Source organism: Centroberyx affinis, unplaced genomic scaffold, assembly GCF_046629955.1.
Source record: "Centroberyx affinis isolate AG114_WGS23_722 - 3 ecotype Tasmania unplaced genomic scaffold, CSIRO-AGI_Caff_v1 ptg001172l_1, whole genome shotgun sequence".
NCBI lineage: Eukaryota > Metazoa > Chordata > Actinopteri > Beryciformes > Berycidae > Centroberyx > Centroberyx affinis.
The window spans coordinates 30,531-50,874 of NW_027279702.1; the positions used below are offsets into that span (position 1 = coordinate 30,531).

A 20,344-nucleotide genomic window follows, 5' to 3' on the forward strand; every position below is an offset into this window, starting at 1 on the left:
TTAGTGCAGAGTGACAGGAGATATTTTTTGGGGCTTACCTCTGCATTACGCCTCCTGCTCTCAGGGAGGCTGAGTATCGCCAGTCTGCATTAGGCGCCTTGGGCTGCAAGAGAGAGAAAGGAACTGAGTCTTAAGTACTGTTCAAAATCACACAAGCAAAACCCAATACCATCTCATTAATAAATTATGGCGAGAACTGCTAGAGCATGCATAGCACGCACGCGCATACACAAACACACACACACACATTCATCATAACAGTGACAGCTTGCTCCTGCTTTTGGAGAAAAATGAGTGATGAGTTGAAGCTTGTAGCGTGGCTCGTCTCCTCCCACCTCTCACTCACTCTCATCCTCCCTCTCCCTCCCTACTTCCCTCGGTGTCCTTTGAGAAAGTATGACTTTGAGAGATCTTACTCCTCCGGCCCACTGACCCCGGCTCTATGACACATAGGCCCTGAGGCTACTCGTCCCGGGTTAGTCCACTGAGGCTAGATGGTATAGTCTGTTACCATGGAGACCCTGCAGAACTCTCACATCGCTATACGTGCTGATAGACTCCATTAGAGGCTGCAGTGTCCACCTGTCTCTCTCCCTCCCTCTTCATTATGCTTTCAAAGTGAGACGCTGTCATCACAAAATTACTGAGCTATGAAGATGTTTTTCTGTGACAGTAGGTAATAGCATGTTTCTCTAAACCACCTCCGCCCTTTTCTGTATTTTTCGTTTCCACCGCACCCCCCCTCCCTTCCTCTGCTCTGCCTCTTTATATTCACCACCCTCTTTCCCTTGCCGTTGAGTTCTTTCCCTGTGTTATATCCTCTTTACCCTGATCAAAACCTGGAGTGTCACTAGCATGCAGTCCGCCTGAGCTGCCTGACAGATATTACCATGGTAACTGTATGTAGCCGCTCCACATCTTACCCTCCAACCACCGCCCTCCATCATTTGTCTCCTGTGAAGGTCACAGGTGAAGGAAGGGGAGAAGGGGGAGGGGGAAGGAGATATCACTTTAACCCCCTCGGCTCTGCACCTAGACACAGATGCATCACAAGAGAGGGACACCACACCACCACAACCTCTGTGTGTCTGCTGGCGATTCAACTCTTTGGTGACATGAGATGAGACTTGCTGGGCATTACCACAAATACATAGAGATACAAATATATATAATATAATATATATATATATATATATATATATATATATATATATCTTGGACCATGCTCATAAAACCAGATCAAATGAATGTGGACTGAAATTCATTGGTGGTTGATATTCTTCTGTATGATCGTGCTCACAGTGCAGCAAAATGGGCTGTTAACCTAACCGCATAACCAAGATGAGATTACATTTGCTCTAATCTCAGCCTAAACCATTGATAGAGCTAAACCAATCTGACAACCAGTGAAAATACTCACTTCTCCCTGCCTTGCAGTTAATAGGAGACCCATTTCTTTTCAAATCTATATGACAGATGTTCACTTGCTGTTGAAGCTGCATTGACCTCTCTGAGTCTGCAGTGGACATTCATCACCCTTGAAATCCAATATTTGGTCTTAATGAGAGAGGCCTGGTATCCCTCCTGGAGTCATTCAAACAGAGCAAAATGTCTACAGGGACACAGAGCACTCCACACTGCAGCATCTGAGACACTCATCAATACAGGAACCAGACCAGTAATCAGTAATTTGAAGATAATCAAAACGCAATCGGTAGCTGAGGAATCATGTTCAGGTTGATGTTAAGAGAAAGGAGATGTTATTATTGCCCTAAAATCAGTTAAACAAAGGCCACTAGCTTAATTGTACATTTTGTACCATGGACAAGGAGAGAGAAAAAACATTCAAAATGAGGCCAGATTGTCCGGAAATGGGACTAAACGGCTTTGCTAAGTGTTGTGGCATGACAGTGGCCGAGGGGAGATTGGTCTGCATTGCCGTATGGTGTGTATGGGGGTAAAAGAAAACAGACACACACACTAGCACTGCAGGTTAGACACAAGCATCTGGAACCTAAACATGTCAGCAGTCTGATACACTCCCAAGGGAAGACATACACACAGACATTCACAGGAACAAATAGAGACTCAGAGGAAAGTGTAGAATATTACCAGCCCACACTCAGTATATGTAAATAAAAATCTGATTCATAGTGATAATGAGAAATTAATTAATTCTGTTTTACCATTTGAGAGAGACCAAATTTTGGGGAGTGGAAAATTCCCTTGGGTTTTCAGTGTATTCCGTCCCTTGCCTGGCTGCATATTGTAAATCAGGGAATAAACAACACCCTAGGTTTGGCCTCTCTCATCTCTCTTTCTCTCTCTTCCTTCTTCCCTCTCTCTGCCTCTGAATGGACACTCCTTGCATGGATACAGAGCTCACACCTCCGCCATCAACACGTTGTCCAATCACCTTCCATCCCCCCGCCTCATCTTCACAGAGCCGACCAATCCAGGCACGGCATTGAGAAACACGTCGCTGCCAGTTAATTACATAGCAAGAGCAAACATGACTGGCATTTAATGAGGAAAATGCCGGGGGATAACGGAACAATTACTTTAAATATTACTTTATTTCTCTTTTTATCACGTATTTTCTCTCTATCCTTTTTTGCACTGTACAACCCCATAGAGGCTGTAGGGCAAACATGATTGTGTAGAAAGCAAATGGTGACTGTTTGATCCTAATACTGTTTGTTTTACTACAACCAGAGACTATGCAAACAACCCGGTGCATATTGTCATCAACCTTTTACATGGGAAAAATACCATGAAACTCAGTGAATTAAGTACAAGTACTGATCTAAATCCAACTCAGAGACTCTGTCTCATTCCTGCCATCATCACCAATTCTCAAACTGTGGCTGATTGCTCTGTACCAGAGAGGTACGTGACCCGAAGGGGAGATTTTGGTGCAGTGGCACTGGCGGCCCTCTAAGCTGGTGAGGGCTGCACTAATGCCCAGACTGTCCCTCTGTCCAGAGATGACCACTGAACTCCCTGAGTACCCATTGGACTAGAACGATGTGGCACATAGCCCACAGCAGACCAATAAGACTGGGTATGTGAGGTCACAAGTGAACAAGTTACTGAAGCTCCTCAGAGCATGAACTAATCCTCTGAGAGATGTCTCCCTTGTCTCCCTTTGTACAAAGTACTCCAAACCCACTGGCCCACTGAAATAGCTTAAGTCACATTAGAATTCTCAGTTAAGGGCGTCCTGGTGGTCTAAGGTGAATACCATACAGTGATGTCCTGGGTACGAATCTGGCCTGACATTTGTCACGCCCCCCCTTTCCCACTCATTCCTGTCTCTCTTCACTAGACTATGTAATCAAAAGGAAAAAATGCCAAAACATAACAGAGAGAGAGAGAGAGAGAGAGAGAGAGAGAGAGGGAGAGAGAGAGGGAGAGAGAGGATGGTAACAAAAAGAGTGACAATCAGGAATAGGAGGAGAGAGACATGCTCCCTGAATATACATGAGGAAGAGCATTTTGATGACAGCTCTCTGAACAACTGTGGAGGAGAGAAGCACATAAACCTCTGATACCCTGAATCATCAGAAACAAACAACTCTCTAGCAAGCCAGGAATGAACACACATACACACACACCACCACCATCCACCACATATAGCAGAGAGCAGAGTGTGTCCACCCACCCACTCAAGCAAACACACAATCCAGAGAAGCTACCCACACTTATGTATTCCAGCCTCCTATCTAACATTAAGATAAAGACTTGACAATTCAAGGTACATAATGTACAAATCAGTAAAGTTATTAATAGATGCATAAATATCAACATAAAGTACTGTATCTCTTCCCTCAACCTTACACATTCCCTACAGATAATATCACAATGGATTGAGAATACTTAAAGCATTAAGAGAATCCTGGGAGTGGCACTCCAATTTTGACTTTTGTTTTTCTTTTTTTAAAGAGACAGGTTGTATACAAATGAATAAATGATTGATAAATGGTCACATTTATCAATGAACACTAAACATAATACATGTAAAAATGCAAGAGGGAAATGCTTTACTTAAAAAAACATCTAGAAAAATAGATTAAAGGCATCTGCAGCTTCAGAACCCTAAATGTCAACTGCTATCCTTCTGCAAGAACACCACCCTAGAGCAAAACCTGAACCATAACTCACTAAGAGTTTTTCTTTTCTGGCTTTTGCTCTGTGTGTCATTAGTGGTTGTTAGGCACTCTAAAATGACAAAGACACAGATACACCCGGACACACACCTGAATGGCAGTTGCATCTGGCATACTGAGACGCCGTACAAACATCTGGCTCTGTCCGCTCTGGCTGGTGACGTAGCCCGAGCCCCAGGTGCCACTGTGGGGCCGGCCCGTGTTGTAGAACATAAAAGTGTCGCTCCCTGACGTGGCAGTCAGGCATGTCTTGTAACAGTATGTTTTGGTCATAGACCCATTACCCCGCACTTCAATATAGTGCGGCTCCACTTTGAGGTCACGGCGCAGTGCCACATTGTTGTTGGGTTGTCCTCCACCTCCTCCTCCTCCACCTCCACCCCCACCCCCACCCCCACCTCCACCTCCTCCCCCTCCTCCTCCTCCTCCTCCACCCCCACCAGCTGAGGCGCCCCCTTCTGGCATACTCTTCTTGGATACGCAGCATGGGGAGCAGGAGCCAGGCTGGGTGCAGTAGGCATGGCAGCGCACAATGGCCAGCACAAAGACAGTGACCAGGAAGACAAAAGTGGTGGCACTCAGGGCGATGATGAGGTAGAGGGTGACATTAGAAAACATTAGGGGGCTGTGGGGCCTGATGATGCGCTTGGGGTCAGGGGTCAGTTTGGGTGGCAGCTCCATTACGTGCACATGAATGGTGGCGGTGGAGGAAAGGGGTGGCAGGCCATTGTCGCGTACCAGCACCGTCAGTAGGAAGGAGGTGGAGTTGTCCTCAATGACACGCCGTGTGGTGCGGATCTCGCCTGTGTGCTCATGCACCTTGAACAGATCAAGGTCTGCATTGGTCTGCTCCAGGGCATACAGCAGCCAAGCATTCTGCCCTGCGTCACCATCCCACGCCACCACCTTGGTCACCAGCACGCCCGCTTCTGCGTTTTTCATCAGCGTTTCTGTGGTGCGTGTACCGTTGGCAGGTGGGTGGACTATCCTGGGCATGTGGTCATTCTGATCCATAATGTAAACATATATGGTGGCTACACGACTGAGGGGAGGCACGCCGTTGTCCTGGGCTTTGACCTGGAAGTGAAACTCTCTCAGCTTCTCAAAGTCGAAGGCTCGGAGGGCATAGGCCTCACCTGTATCGGGCTTGATGCTGACATAGCTGGCTACAGGGATGCCATGGTTGTTGTCGTTGAGGACAGTATAGGTGATGCGTGCGTTCTCTGCAGCATCAGCATCTGTGGCCTTCACTACACACAGAGGGGCACCGCGAGCATTGTTCTCTGTGACATACACAGTATATGATGTCTGTTCAAAGCGAGGTGGATTGTCATTTACATCTGCAACATCCACTTTGAAGGTCATGTGAGAGGACAGGGGTGGAGTGCCGCCATCAATGGCAGTGACAGTGACATTGTAGGAGGAGATGCTCTCCCTGTCCAGGAAAGCGGAGGTGACAATGGTATAATGGTTCCGGAAGGACTTGATCTTGAAAGGCAGATGAGGCATGATCTCCAGGGTTACTTGTTTGTTTGGTCCAGAGTCACGGTCATTTACACTGATCAATGCTACAACCGTGTCAGCCCGGGCATCTTCACGTACTGGGCTAGAGAGTGAAGACAGCACAATCTCAGGAATGTTGTCATTCACATCCAAAACCTCCACCACTACTTTACAGTGCACTGCCACCGGGGCTGGCCCCCTGTCCATTGCCTGTATGTACATTTCATAGGAGTTTGTCTCCTCATAATCTATATTGTTTTTCACCCGAATTTCCCCTGTGTCTGTGTCCATAGAAAACATCTGTCTAACCCTCTCTGGTGTATAGCTGCTGAAGGAGTAAAAAACTTCCCCATTTGAGCCCTCATCAGGATCTGTTGCATTTAACTTGATCACCAGCGCACCCTTGGGCGAGTTCTCCGACAGTTTCACTTTGTACACGGAGTTGTCAAACGCAGGAACGTTGTCATTGGAATCAAGGACACGTATATTAATTTGGGCTGTGCCAGTTCGCTGCGGGGTGCCTCCGTCCACCGCTGTCAGGATTAGCTGATGAGAAGGCGTCTGCTCGCGGTCAAAGGGCTTTTTGAGGACGAGCTCGATGTGCTTACTATTGGAAAAGGGTTTGATGGAGTCCAGAGCGAGGTGTTCGTTTGGGCTCAGGCGGTACTGCTTCACCGAGTTGGAGCCGTCATCCGCGTCCTGTGCACCCTCAATGGGGAACCGGGACCCGGTGAGAGCGGACTCCGACACCTCAAGTTGATATTCATCTCGAGGGAATTGTGGCGCGTTATCATTGGCATCCAAAATCTCCACCTCCACGTTGTGCACCTCCAGCGGATTTTCTACGACCACCTCCAGGTTGCGAGAACAGGTGCCACTGAATTCACAAATTGTCTCTCGGTCAATGCGGTCACTCACCAGCAGCTTCCCGGTTTTGTGATTTATGGTGAAATATCTCCGTCCACTGTCCGATGTGATTCTGATGCGTCGGGTGGAGAGTTTTCGGAGGTCCAGATTCAAATCCCGGACAATGTCACCGACCACAGCCCCGTTCTCCAGCTCCTCTGGAATGGTGTACCGTATTTGTGCATTTGTAAGGCCACTGAGTACAAAAATCACCAAATAGAAAGAAAAAGGCACATTCTCCCTTATGCTGTAACAGCATCGTGCCGTAACAGCCATCGCAAGCAGGCAGGATTCGCAGACGGGTTAGAGAAAGCTTTCCGCCTTTTCAGCTTGCTGTGCGTCCCCACCCGCCTCATTAAAAACGGGGGAATAGTCCATGCATAACCCCTACTATGTGCAGGACGACCAAAGCATCCTCTCTGGTACAGGTGCCTGTTTTAAGGGATTTTTTTTCCTGTGCATCCATGTTTTCCTTTGTCTTTCGCGGTAATGCTTTTTTTTATTCCTCTTTCCTCCCAGCAAGGCTGACTCTTGTTTCCCTTTCACGGATTCTGCCTATTGCTCTCTCTCTCTCTCTCTCTCTCTTCCCCCTCCCTCTTTCTCTGTGCGATGGTGTCTGTGGGCAACGGGGGAGGGGGAGCCACTCGCTCAAACGGAACTGGCTGCATTTCAGCATCTCCGATAAAAATCAGCGTCAAATCAAAAGAAAACGTTGGTCAACCCGAAAAAACAATTAGATTGTTTATCAGTCGATCTATCTTCAAATCTGACCGTAGATAGAGAGTTGTCAGTATCATTTGCACAGAGAAATGCATTCGGCACAGTCGTTTTTTTCTTTTTGTCAGAGCCAGTGCCACCGCCCTTTTCATTGTGCGCTGGGATACAACATTGCCGAAATGATTTATCAACCACCCTGGCGATTAGACTTCGTCACCCCATTGATCCAAACCTGCAATTACTCAGGCACCGTCTACCCAAACGTAAAAACAGATTTTTTTTTAACAAATATAGGCTATATACAGGCTTTTTTTTTATTTTATTTTTTATTTTTTTTACAAACGATAAATAAATAAGCAATTCGACTGTAAATAAGCGGACAAAACAATCCAATGCAAACGTTTTTACAATGTAACCAACACTCACACGTAGACCTACTTCAGTCTTTATTTCGTTTTTAGGCTAATTCAAACAAGAGCTTTCGAACTTCCATTGCATATTCAGCAGGGCATAAAAAAGCAGAAAGAATGAGATTGGAACAAAGCACGGGATGTGTGTGTGTGTGTGTGTGTGTGTGTGTGTATGTGTGTGTAGGTGGTGGTGGGGGTTAGCGGAGGTTAGCCATTCTCTCCTTTTTTGAGCCTGTGCGTTATAGGCCTTTTCCCCTTTGTGTCTCTGTCCACGAGTTCAAGTGCTGAAAGACACTGGGGACTGATGTCAGCACAAAGCCATTTTCTGTTCCTTCATGATATCATTATGACCTACAGTGACAGCTGGGGTGGCTTACACTCTGACCGCACAAGGGCGTGGATGCTGCTTTAATTTCAGTTTGCATTGCGCCACAGGTTCATTCCCTCATAACCCACGAAGCGTGGGTTGTTCATTCGGGGTGACGGCGCTAACCGGGTCACTGACAAGATGTTCTGGATTTAGCCCCTTTCCACATCTGTCAAGATAAACTACGCTGGCATCTCCTGACAGACAGTAATTATAGAAACATGCAGTTGTATGCACGACGTAAATTGCACAGAAAACGTTAACCTTACTATTTCAATCTCCCGAACGAACCATAGCGCTATTTGCCACAGTGCAAAGAGGTTCGCCACAACTATGGCTTTAAATGACCATGTGATATCTTAGAAGGATTTTTATACACACATTAGCCTAGTCCCATCAGTTTTATAACCTGCTTTAGGTGGAACGATCACAAAGATAATGAAGAATAGCTTCACGGATTTTAATAGACAAATCGAGCTACCGAGTCGCCTGGCCGTTTGACAGATTTTCACTGATCCATTAACAGTTGACCTCAGACTATGCGTGGCAGTACAGGAAAATCAGAGCCATCGGCGTTTCCATCTCAGGTGACAAGACACGCATTCTGAGATTAATTTTATCCAGCTACAAGCTTTTTGAGTTTTAAAGCTGTAACTGGCAGACGGAGGCTTCAACAGCGCATGTGTGGTCGCAGGTGGTCAGGAAGTGGCATTAACACTCAAATCATCTTGCTGTGGCTCTGCTCCTAATTACTCCAGCCTCAGAACTCATGTACCTCAATTAAATTCCAATTTAAATCGGATTCGATTCAATTAGGTGGGCCCCTACTCCTTACGCAATCAGCAGATCTTTTGACACTGTTTAATTTCATCTCTGCATACGAAGGAACATAACCAAGACTAACTACACACTGCAGCTTAATTCGTGTATGTAGCCCGAGTGAATCTAGGTTTTAGTCTCGTCTAAGTTTCAGTTAATGCACCGAGTCATGCAGTAGCCTCCACTGAGATTGAAATTGAAATAGTCTTGCACTAATGAAATGATAATCTCATTAGTCTACCTACATTAAAACATTTTATTGTGATTCATCAGAACTCATAAAACAAGCATATTTTTTTGGGCTATGTTTTATGCTATGAAGTGGCCTTGTGAGACCCTGAGCCATGTTGATTCACCCCGGCCACTGGGCCACTATGTGCGTCCACCGCCCACGTAACCTCTTCCGTCTCCTGTTGCAGCTGCCACTCTCACCCACGCCCGGTCTGCCCACGGCGATGACAGCGGTTGGCAACCCGGGAGACGGAGAGAAGACAGTGAGTCACTCGGATGCTGCTAGTAGATGGGCAGATAACGGAGCGACTCTTCACACTCCAAGGCGACGACGACGAGGTGGCGTGCTGGGAGTTGGAGAAGCGATACCTAAATGTCCATAGATTGGAGTGATGACTGCATAGGCATGTTTCACTAACGAAAAATTACTATAATATTCCTATAATAATCATCTTGTAGTCTTGTAAGTCATGTCTGCTGTGCTCCATAGTGTATTTATAGGCTAATGATCCAATCGTACATAATGGTATCTTTTAATCTCCTATGGATGTTATCATTATAATATCTCTGTACTCGTTGAGTTTATAATGACCTAGTCGTAGCCTACGTTATAGTATTTTTTTTTTATCTCATATGGCGTCACTGTCAAATTCGCACAATATATTTATATGCTATGTGTAGGGACTTATAATTTTGCTGTTATATTTATATCGTATCCTGTAGGATTACTAAAGTTCTTTTTGCTATGGGTTTATCTGAATATTATTTCCCTACTGACCAGCGGAGCCGCCACGCTACCCGTGACATTTAGCAGATTTTCCCGGTGGGGTGTGTGGACCTCCGTGTTTGGCAATGTGAGGCAAAAATGAAAAGAGGCGACTGTTATCTCGTCAATTACACACGCCGCTGGGTTTACACTTGGCCTTTCCACCTCTCTCTCTTTCTCTCCTCTCTCACTGTTCTGTTTTTCTGTCTCCTGAACCGTTGCCCAAATCAAAAGCACGTAACAAATAGCTCTCTCTCCACATACCTGTTTGAATCACACCCATCTGTTCCAGCGTTAATTGCGCGCCGCAGAGCTGTGGATTATTTCATTTTTCACTCAAGGGGGCTGCGGATTAAGTTATCTCCATTATTCCACCGGCAGACAAACAGACGCCTGTTATGCTACAACAAACATCGACATCACAGACCTAATTGGCTCCCACTTCCAAATATTTATTTTATCTTCATTTTGTCTCAAATGACCACAAGGTGTTTCAATTTCAGATGTCATTATCCCGATCCAAGCTCCCAGTCATTTTTTCTGACCTTGACTACTCTGTACACCCCTCCCCCCCTCCAATCCCTCCATTCTCTCTCTTTCATAGCCTCTCGCCTCTCGCAGCTGGAGACACTCTTCAGTGTCTCCAGCTGCACATGTGTCTTAGACATCCGCTGTTCCAGCTGAGAGCTGGGCTGAGGGACACACGGTGATCTGAAGTGCAAATAAAAAAATAAAAAAAGTATATAGGCCTATATATATATATATGGGGGAGGGAGAGAGAGAGAGAGAGAGAGAGAGAGAGAGAGAGAGAATGAACGAGTGTAGAGTTACAGAGTAACTGCACAAGGAGCTTTTCGCTGCCAGAATATTAACATCCCCCGCTCCATCCATTATGCAAGATGGTCGCCATATTAATATCATTCCCTTCACTAAGACTCACTCTCATTAATACTGTAATCGCCTGCTCTAAAAGCCATTCGTATTGCCTCCCCTAAGCGTCTGTTATGCCATGTGGAATCCCCCCTTTTCAGTGAGTCAGATGTCCCGGACAGCAGAGATCCACAGAGAAAGGGGTCATGGCTGGGCAGGCCTCTGTCTCTCACTCCCTCACTCAACACATATACAAACAGAGGCAATCATGCGAACTCAGAGGGCACACACACACACCCAGGCTCCCAACAGACCCCCCCATCACACACACACACCACACAGAATATAAAACACAAGCACATAAGCCAACAACCACCGGACAAGGACAGATGATTACTTTGAGGCTCATGTAGTGTCTGAATGTCTGGACAGAGCATCTCGCTCATTTTTCCTCTCATTCTCTCATTGTTGTGTCTTATTTGTTTTCTGGTCTGCTGTGCTCTGGGATGCAAGTGATGGTCTCACTGAAACCCATCCATACAAAGTCAGTCTGGTTGACCAGTTTCCTTAAATGGCAGTGAACATGTGAATACAACAGCCACCAGTGGCCTCGATATAAGTAGATGCACTTACAGCAATGGTACTGGGGACTACGTGTAGGGGATGAAGGTGTGTCACACTAATGCAGGCACTCACACATGGAGGTTATTGAGTACAGTCTCAGTGTTGACCAATGAGCAACTCTACAGGGGAAGTTCAGTGAGTGCCTTATTTAAAAGCATGTTGGTGGTAGTTCTTGATGGAGAATAAAGTACTTATTCACTTTCACCACCAAGCACAGCTGGCCCAAGGTTTCGAACCAATGTCATTCTAGTCACAAGCTTGCTTCTCTAATGTTCAGGCTACTGCCACTTTAAGTGATTATGTTATTATATACAGTACATATTATATTATATTGTCTATTGGATTTTGGATGAAGTTGTTATTCATAAAATGTTAAGTAAAGTCACTGATTATATTTTTCTTTTTCTTCATGCTGCATTAGAGAGAAAGAGAGAAAGATTGAGAGTGAGAGAGGGGAAATATCTGCTGGCTGTTGTGTAGGCGGACAGCTAATTGCAGTGTCTGTGGTGCCAGGAAAAAGTGCCTTCACAATTAAAAGAAATCAGCACTAAAAAAAGGAAAGTGACAAAACAGCCTTATTTTCACACAAGCGATAGCACAGAGTGGCACTCTAGAACACTTAACTATACAAAATGAATTATTTTAAAGAGTGTCCTTGGTGGTCATGGTAAATGTAAAATCAAAATACAGAGGGGGGAGAGGGAGTGAAAACATTTCACAACCACAATAGCAATTTATATGCTGTTACATTAAAGGACATTCATGTTGTCCTTTGTAATTGGTAAATTGTAAAATAAAAGTTAAATACAACATTGTCTCATTGTCAAAAACACTGCAAATTTAATCCTCCTGAGTGAAAGTGGGAGAGGTAGCCTGGGGATGTGGGAGGAGAGGTGGAGAGACAGTGAAATTGGTCCCTCTATTGGAGTAAATCGGTACTACATAGAGAGGACACGTGATCATATCCCGCTGCCCGTCCACCACACTGCTCCCTCATCAAGCAGAGTAAGAGAGAGAGAGAGAGAGAGAGAGAGAGAGAGAGAGAGAGAGAGAGAGAGAGAGAGAGAGAGAGAGAGAGAGAGAGAGAGAGAGAGCACATCAGAATGCGAGAGAGCACATCAGAGTGCGAGAGAGAGAGAGAGAGAGAGAGAGAGAGAGCACATCAGAGTGCACTGGCAGTCATTTCCTCTCATTTGCAATTTTGCAATACAGTGACTGCCAGGCCCCCTCCAGAGGTGAGAGGAGAAAGAGCAGAGGACACTGGATGAAAGAATCTACCTCTGCATTCAGTTCAAGGACAAGCCTCATATTAGTGCATCAGAAATTGAGTATTACAGGTCCAGGATATTTACCACAGCATTATGAGATATGCACCATTCAACCACATCCTTAAGAAGAAGCCATCACAGGCTCGAGACAAACAAAATCAAGGGTTCTATTAGAAAACGCTATATAGATTTTAGGTTTTTGAGCAACCTACTTTCCCTAAGAACGTACCATAATTTGTTGTAATTCTGTGCTATCAATCTCTTTGTCAGACTAGGTGTCACGTATTTCAAATGGTGGATACCTCATTTTGGAAAGCAAACCTCCTTAAATACAAAATACAGACTGGTTAATTGTATTTGAATGTAGCAGAGTGGTTATAGCTCTAATTCATCCGTATCTATGTACCTTTCCATTATTACTTGTTCCATACAAAATAACTTTACTTTTTAAAATCTCCAATCCAAAGTCCCATGTTAATGATGATCCCTTTACCCAGGTGTACACAGTATGGGAGGATGTATTCTCTGGGTGTGTTTGTTTGTGTCTATCCCTTGTGTACCTCTCTTTCAAGCTAAAGGGCATGCGAGAACTAAAGACAGCACAAATCCCTCCCATAGGACCCTGCAAGGGTTAAAGAGTGCCTTGGTTGTCCTGGTTCTGCCTGTGCATAAATCAAACAGATTCTTGCTGTGGCGGTAAACAAAGCTATCAGGAAGAGCAGGCAGGCTTTGGATACTTCCCTCTTAGGATGCCCTGGCTTTGTATCGTCGTCAGATGGGAAAGGCTGGAACCCGTGGTTCTGAGCATGACAAAGCTAATCTAACGACTGCAACAACATCCTGATGCCACTAAGAGGGAGCACGGATGGAGGACGGGTGGTGGAAGTGGGGGAGAAGGGGAGCGGTGGCGATAAATTCTTCCTTTTATCTGTGACCAATTGTAAGCCCGTGATGTTCTCACTCCGCTGCTGGGCATGTATTTAATGTGTTTTTTTCTCTGTCTCATCCTCAGCAGCTCCCGTTTTCTCGCTTCCACACCATCTCACGCTCTAGGCTTGTGCTTGTGCTGCTGTATTCCTGTCTTCCTCTACAGCCCACTCCCTTTTTAATACTAATTCTCTCTCCTCTCACACACCTTTCTGCCGCTTGCTCACTTCCCTGCTCTTCACTTGGTATTTCTCGCTGACTGTTACTATATTTGTACATCCGTGGTCTCTCTCTCTCTGTTCAATTAAAATAAGCTTTATTGGCATGACAGCACAGAAACCTATAATGCCAATGCTACAGATCTACATTTTCACATTAAAATACCCTCACCTTGTATCAATGTGTGTGTGTGTGTCAATACCACGACAGTGTAGATTCTCCCATACTCAGACCCTTCACCATACAGTGAGTATCAATAGTCATCAGAGTATGTGTAAGTAATTACAAACAAAAAATGAACATAACATACAAAAGTATAATGGAATATAAGCATGTCATAATGAATAATGAATAATGAGCAATAATAAAATGTAAAAGAGATATAATATAGGAAATTAAAATTTGACAAATTACAGGATTTACGATGGTGCATGGCAGGTTGGGACAAGGTCTGCAGCTAGTTTGGCTGTTTGCATGTTTTCTTCTAAGAGGATACAGATTTTCTCTTCATGTGGGAGATCATGGAATCTTGGTATTTTTTCAACAATTTTAGGGAAATCTCTAACACATTGGTACTTGAAGCACAAGAGCAAGAAATGTTCCTCTCTGTATATACCGCTCTCTCTCTCTCTGTCTCTCTCCCCCCATCTCTCTGTCGCCCATTGTGTCCACCCTGTTTCCTCCATGCTTCCCACTATCAGATATTGGGGTAGGTGGCTGGGTGGGGGTGGGTACATACTGGCAGCTCCCTGGAAACAGACTAGTTCATCATTTCATTACGGCTGAGAACAGTCTCCATGGTAACCTCAGCTAGCAGAGCTAACCTCACTCTCACAAAGGACACGCCCTTGTAAGGGAGAAAACAGGAAGTGATTATACATAAGGTGTGTGTGTGTGTATGAGAGAGAGAGGGGGAAAGACAGAGAGAGACAGAGAGAGAGAGAGAGAGAGAGAAGGTGAGAGAGCATGTGTGTATGTGTGTCTTTCTGAATGGCAGAACATCAATTTCAAATAAAACCATAGAAATAACAAAGAACTGGCATTTCTCAGATGAACCACATTGCTATTATATCACCGTCCATTAAAAGATAAAGAGGTTGGGGTGATGAGAACATTTCCAGGTCATGTCTTTGTGCCATATGCTGAACCTATCTGGGTGTACTCAACCAAAATTACGTAGGTGAATGCCTCTTCTGTAACACTGCAATCCTGTTAGACTGTGAACCACTTAGCTGTCTGCCTCAACCAGGATAATGTACTCTGAGAATCAATAATTGAATGCATTTTGCAGCATTGGGGGCAGCAGAGTTAGAAGCTTTTATCTGATACACACTTCAAACCCACAGTCATCTTCTTATGCATACTAGTAAATAACTATGACTCTCACAATCCTTCAATAGTTCTTATTCTTCAATAATGTGTTCATTATTATGGTTCAGCAAACACACGCAGCAGGCAATTTCTCTCTCACGCACACGGGCACACAGTCTCGCAGACACAAAAACACACTGCAACAAACACACATATACAAACAGACACGGTGACCGGTGACAGAAATGTATAAGCCTAATTTCCCTGGTCTTTGCCCCGCCCCACCGGTTTAGCTGTGATTGACACCAGAGCTGCCGGTGCTGTCAGCCCCGCCCAGCCGCAGAGCGGAGCAGGAAGGAGAGCCGAGCCGAGCTGAGCCGAGCTACCCCGGTACTGAGAGCTCCCTGCTGCTGCTGCAGCGCATAGCGGAAAATTACCGGCCCCTCCCCCCTCACGTCCTCACATCCACACTCACAGGGAGCTGCAGCGTACAGAGCACATACTGAACCACTCTTACGCATAGAGACAGCTCCAGGCATTGTTTCAGGAACCACATTGAGGCTAACGCGGCATAGCGAGCTTGGCAATGTACACAACATATATCGGAGTAAACGCAAAACACCTACTGCACACAGTTTGATTCAGATGGCGCATCGAGAGCGCTGCCATCTTTAAAGCACACGCTGACCCACTTACACACATACGCATCGCCTGTAATATGCAAAGCCGATGTGTGAGCACAGAGAGCCCCGGTTCACTCTGAGACATTTCACACTGAACCAACCAAACGAACGGAGCTTTGACAGATCAGGCCATGTTTGTTTGTGCTGGACCACTCCCTGAAATGAGGTCATGGTATCGTCTGAGTGACTAAGACACTCAGAGCATCGTGGCTCCACAGCCTCACAGAGTGTGCTGAGCTTCACCGAGAATATTTCAACACACTGCGCTACTTAAGAAAAATTGCATTGTTCAAATTAACATCCTCTATAAATGCCAGACAAACACATGGTGCCTGAAAAGACACGGGATTTAACATTGCAAATTTAGCCTGTTAGTCAAAACAGAATGCTTGAGCTGTTTACACGCTGCTCGGCATGAGCGGATCGGGGCTGCCCTGACACACATTAAGGATGTTAATGAAAATATAAGGAATCATGTTTACAGCGTGCTCAGGCTGATAGCACACATGTCTGGAGAAATGGCCGCTAATTCCCTGTTACTTTTCTCAGCTGCTCCCCTTCCAAGGGGAGAGTACACGGCTGGCGAACTGGAGGGGGAGGGGAGAGAGGTCTGGCAGCATGGAGGAAGAAGAGAAGGAGGAAAAGGCGTGAGATGAATGAGAAATCATGGGCACATGTAGGCTACCTTGATATTGCGGATGAAAATAAGTGAGGATATGGAGCTCTGAGAAAGAAAAAGTATAGAATAATATCATGAGAAGGGGCTGAAGATAGAACAGTAGTGGATTTGAATGAACAATAGTGTTTGGAGGCTGTAAGCATGCTATTTTAAAATATACTACACTGGGGCTTTAAACTGCAGTCCCGATTGCTCATAACAGTTTTATGTTAGACAAAAGGACGTGAAGTAAAAGGTTAACATGAGCTTAGCTAAACTGAAGTGTTACACAAGTGTCTTTTGGCATACAGTTTGCTGGTTTGTAACAGACCAATATTTATAATATGAGTGCTAAATCAAATAGCAAAATGAATAAGTCATTGCTCTAGAATACAAGACATGGCAAATAAAATCAATATCAAATAACACTCACATATTAGTCTATGTTTCAATTAATATCTCAGAGACAATGGAGGGCGTGACCAAAACATAGCAGAGAGATAAATGATATAATGGTGAATAGGAAAGAGAAGCTGTGACAATAGGTAAACAAACTCATAGAAAATCACGAGAAACACAGTCGAAAAAAGGAGTAGAAAAACTAGGGACGTGGAGCAGAACATAAAGCCATATTAGTGGTGATTACTTATGAGCCCACCAATGAGAGAATGAGCTCTTACAGCGCCAACCCTGCGGAGGGAATTGACACCAAGATACTGAACAAAATATTGAAGAAAAGCGAAATCAGAGACCTATTCACATCATAATCTGTAATTTACCTGAAAACAGAAATACGGAGGGGCTCTTTATTTTTTTTTTTAAAACCCATTTTGCCGTCTGAATCTCTATGACGAAAAAGAGATACAGATAAGTCTTGAAATGTTGATAGGAGCACATATCCAATGTTTTCAATAAGATCTACGATAAATGTATAATTCTAAAAGTTGTTTTGAGGTAGTGACGGTAGAAATAGATGCACATTTCAAAGAGGAACTATCACAAACAAGTACAATAAAGAAAAGAGAGATGAAAACTAACAAAACAGACACAGGCAAAAGGGCAACTAGGCAAACCATGAAGTGTGTATACGTTTAAAATGAACAAACTGAATCGAACTAATGTCCCCACCATGTCCTATGACATAAACAGCCTAAGTTTCCACATGGTGTAACGTCATAGAGGCCAAGAGGTCCGTGGCAATTTTGAGAAGGGAGCTTTCAGTAATCCGGACACTTTCAGCACCACGGACAGCGATAGTGCCCAATGCAAGCATTGAAGACAAGGAAGATGATACAATGAACAAATGCTAAATAATACTTTGACTCTTTCCAGAGCTTAGCAACTATATTCCAAACAGATACAGAAGAAGGCGGTGTGTATATAACAAAGTTAACTTAAAGTCTTAAATAATAGGCAAAAGGAGGCCTGTAGTCAGGTTTGCCTTGTTGGGGAGAATTACATCTTACCTTTTCTTTATTCGGTAAAGTCTGAGTCCGGCTAAAAGTGTCCCCTCCATTAATACTGATCAGTTCCGCATCTACAGGCGGAAACGGCGCCGGGAAAACCACTACGTCACTCTTCAGTGTGTCTGAGCTGAAACACACGTCATACTGCTGAGTAGATTTAGAGTAAGACCAGCTCCCGTCAGGGTGGGTGGTGATCATTGGGGCGCTGTACCTGCTGAAACTGCCGTCTGTCCTGTGGCATTTGACAGCTATTAAACTGATGAGGCTCAGTAGAAAGATCACTGACACCGACACAATGGCGATCAGCAAATACAGGTTTAAATCAGAGAAGCTCTCCTCCTTTATCGGCACGTGTCTGAACTGAGTCTGGATGTCAGCTGTGCTTTCAACCACCACTACATCAATAGACACAGTAGCTGACAGGGAGGGTTCTCCGTTATCACAAACCAACACCACCAACGGGTGAGTCTTCACGTCATTGTCACTCATTCGCCTCTTAGTCCTGATTTCCCCGGTGCTGGTTCCGATGCGGAAGAGGTTGGTTCCCTTGGGCTCAGAGATGTGATAAGAAAGCAGCGCATTGTAGCCAGAGTCTGCGTCTACAGCCCGGATCTTGGCCACAAAGTAGCCCGCTTCAGCAGAATAGGGAATGTTCTCACTGTTAACGGAGCCGTGCTCAGAATAGGGCGCGAGAATCCCGGGACTGTTGTCATTCTCATCCAGGATTAAAACGTTCACAGTGACGTTGCTGCTGAGCGGAGGAACACCAGAGTCTGTGGCCTGAACTTTAAACTGGAACGTTTTTATCTCCTCAAAGTTAAAAGACTGCAAAGTGACAATATCTCCAGTCTCTGAATTGATGTTTAACATTGACGCTATTGGGGTAGTTTTAGGATTACCATCCATTATAGAAAATGTTACTTTTGCATTTTCGTCTACGTCAGGGTCATCTGCAGTCATGGTATGGATAACGGCGCCTACTGGACTGTTCTCTTTCACAAAAATATTTATCACTGGTTCTGAGAAACGAGGTGCGTTGTCATTGACATCAGAAACATGTACTGTAATAATTCTGGTGCCGGAAAGAGGTGGGGTCCCTTCGTCAGTAGCTAGTACTGTCACATTGTATTGAGAAGCTCTTTCTCTGTCTAGAGGTCCATCTACTACTAAAGAATAATGATTTTTATATGTATTCTTAATTGTAAACGGCACGGAATCAATTAATTTAACATGAACAACACCATTTTTACCTGCGTCGTTATCTTTAACCGTTATAAGTCCAACCATTGTGTCAAGGGACGCATCTTCCCTGACTATGTTGGCTAAAGATGTGACTGTTATTTCTGGTGGATTATCATTAACATCAGTGATTTCAACAAGCAATTTGCAGTGAGAGGCTCTTGGATTTTGCCCTTTGTCTTTAGCTTGTACCCGAATTTCAACTGCGTTGTTTTGTTCGTGATCCAATTCACCGTTAACCGTTACCTCCCCGGTTGTAGAATTAATGGAAAATACTTCAAAATTGTTATCATTGTCGTGGTTAATAAAGGAATATACAATTTCTCCGTTGAGACCTTCGTCTAAATCCTGAGCACGCACTGAAATCACAGTCGCACCGTGCGGCGTGTTTTCAGGCACTCTGGCTTTGTACAACGGCTTGCTAAAGACGGGAATGTTATCGTTAACATCTTGCACATTAACAGTGATCTGTAACGTCCCCGATCTGGGAGGTTTTCCTCCATCTACAGCGGTCAGTGTTAGTTTAATAACGGGCTGTTTCTCGCGGTCTAAGGCTTTCTGCAAAACTAATTCAGCAGACACACTCTGTTCTCCACCATTCTGTACATCCAGGGAGAAATGTTCATTTTGGCTCAGCTTGTAGCCCTTAACCGAGTAACTGCCTACATCTGCATCATAGGCGTTTGGTAGTGTAAATCTTTCCCCTGGAAAAGCTGATTCGGAGACATTCAAAATTATTCCTGGTATTCGAAAAGAGGGTGTGTTGTCGTTTATATCCAAAACATTAACCTCAAAGCGATAGAGATTCAACGGAGAGTTCACAATGGCTTCCAATTCCAGAGAACACTTCACATTCCGAGAGCAGAGCTCGTCTCGGTCTATTCTCTCTTTCACCAAGAGAATCCCAGTCTTAACATTTATCTCGAAATACTTCATATTAGGTCCTGAAATCTGAAAACCTCGAGCTCCCAATTCTTGCACGTCTAGATGCAAATCTTTTGCTAAATGTCCCACAGTGGTACCCGGGCTTGATTCCTCCGAAACAGAATACACAATCTGTGTTGCTGCGACACTCCATATGTGGAATACAGGAACAAAATAATAAATCATACAGTGAAAAATATTCCTTTGTCGTGACATTCTGTCCGTATCCCGCTACACAAATGATTCAGAAACAAGATATTCCAACAT

At 44.6% G+C, this 20,344-nt stretch overlaps 2 protein-coding genes across 4 annotated transcripts in view; both read right to left on the minus strand.

The window, feature by feature from the left end:
* The window catches only part of LOC139648202 (protocadherin alpha-C2-like), a 90,953-nt gene that overhangs the window by 16,961 nt on the left and 53,648 nt on the right, over nt 1-20,344 (minus strand). For 2 of the 3 annotated variants that reach the window (XM_071524256.1, XM_071524257.1), the window contains exon 2: nt 39-103. In XM_071524256.1, coding sequence (XP_071380357.1) covers nt 39-103 — 65 coding nt within the window. Of the gene's footprint in view, nt 1-38; nt 104-4,259; nt 6,855-20,344 lie in introns of those variants that run through there. The other variant, XM_071524255.1, reaches the window with a different exon arrangement.
* On the minus strand, nt 15,559-20,263 carry LOC139648233 (protocadherin alpha-8-like). Its single transcript, XM_071524287.1, has 2 exons — nt 17,915-20,263; nt 15,559-15,588 (listed from the first exon to the last, which is right to left on the minus strand). The coding sequence occupies exons 1-2, from the start codon at nt 20,261-20,263 to the stop codon at nt 15,559-15,561; spliced, it is 2,379 nt and encodes a 792-aa protein (XP_071380388.1).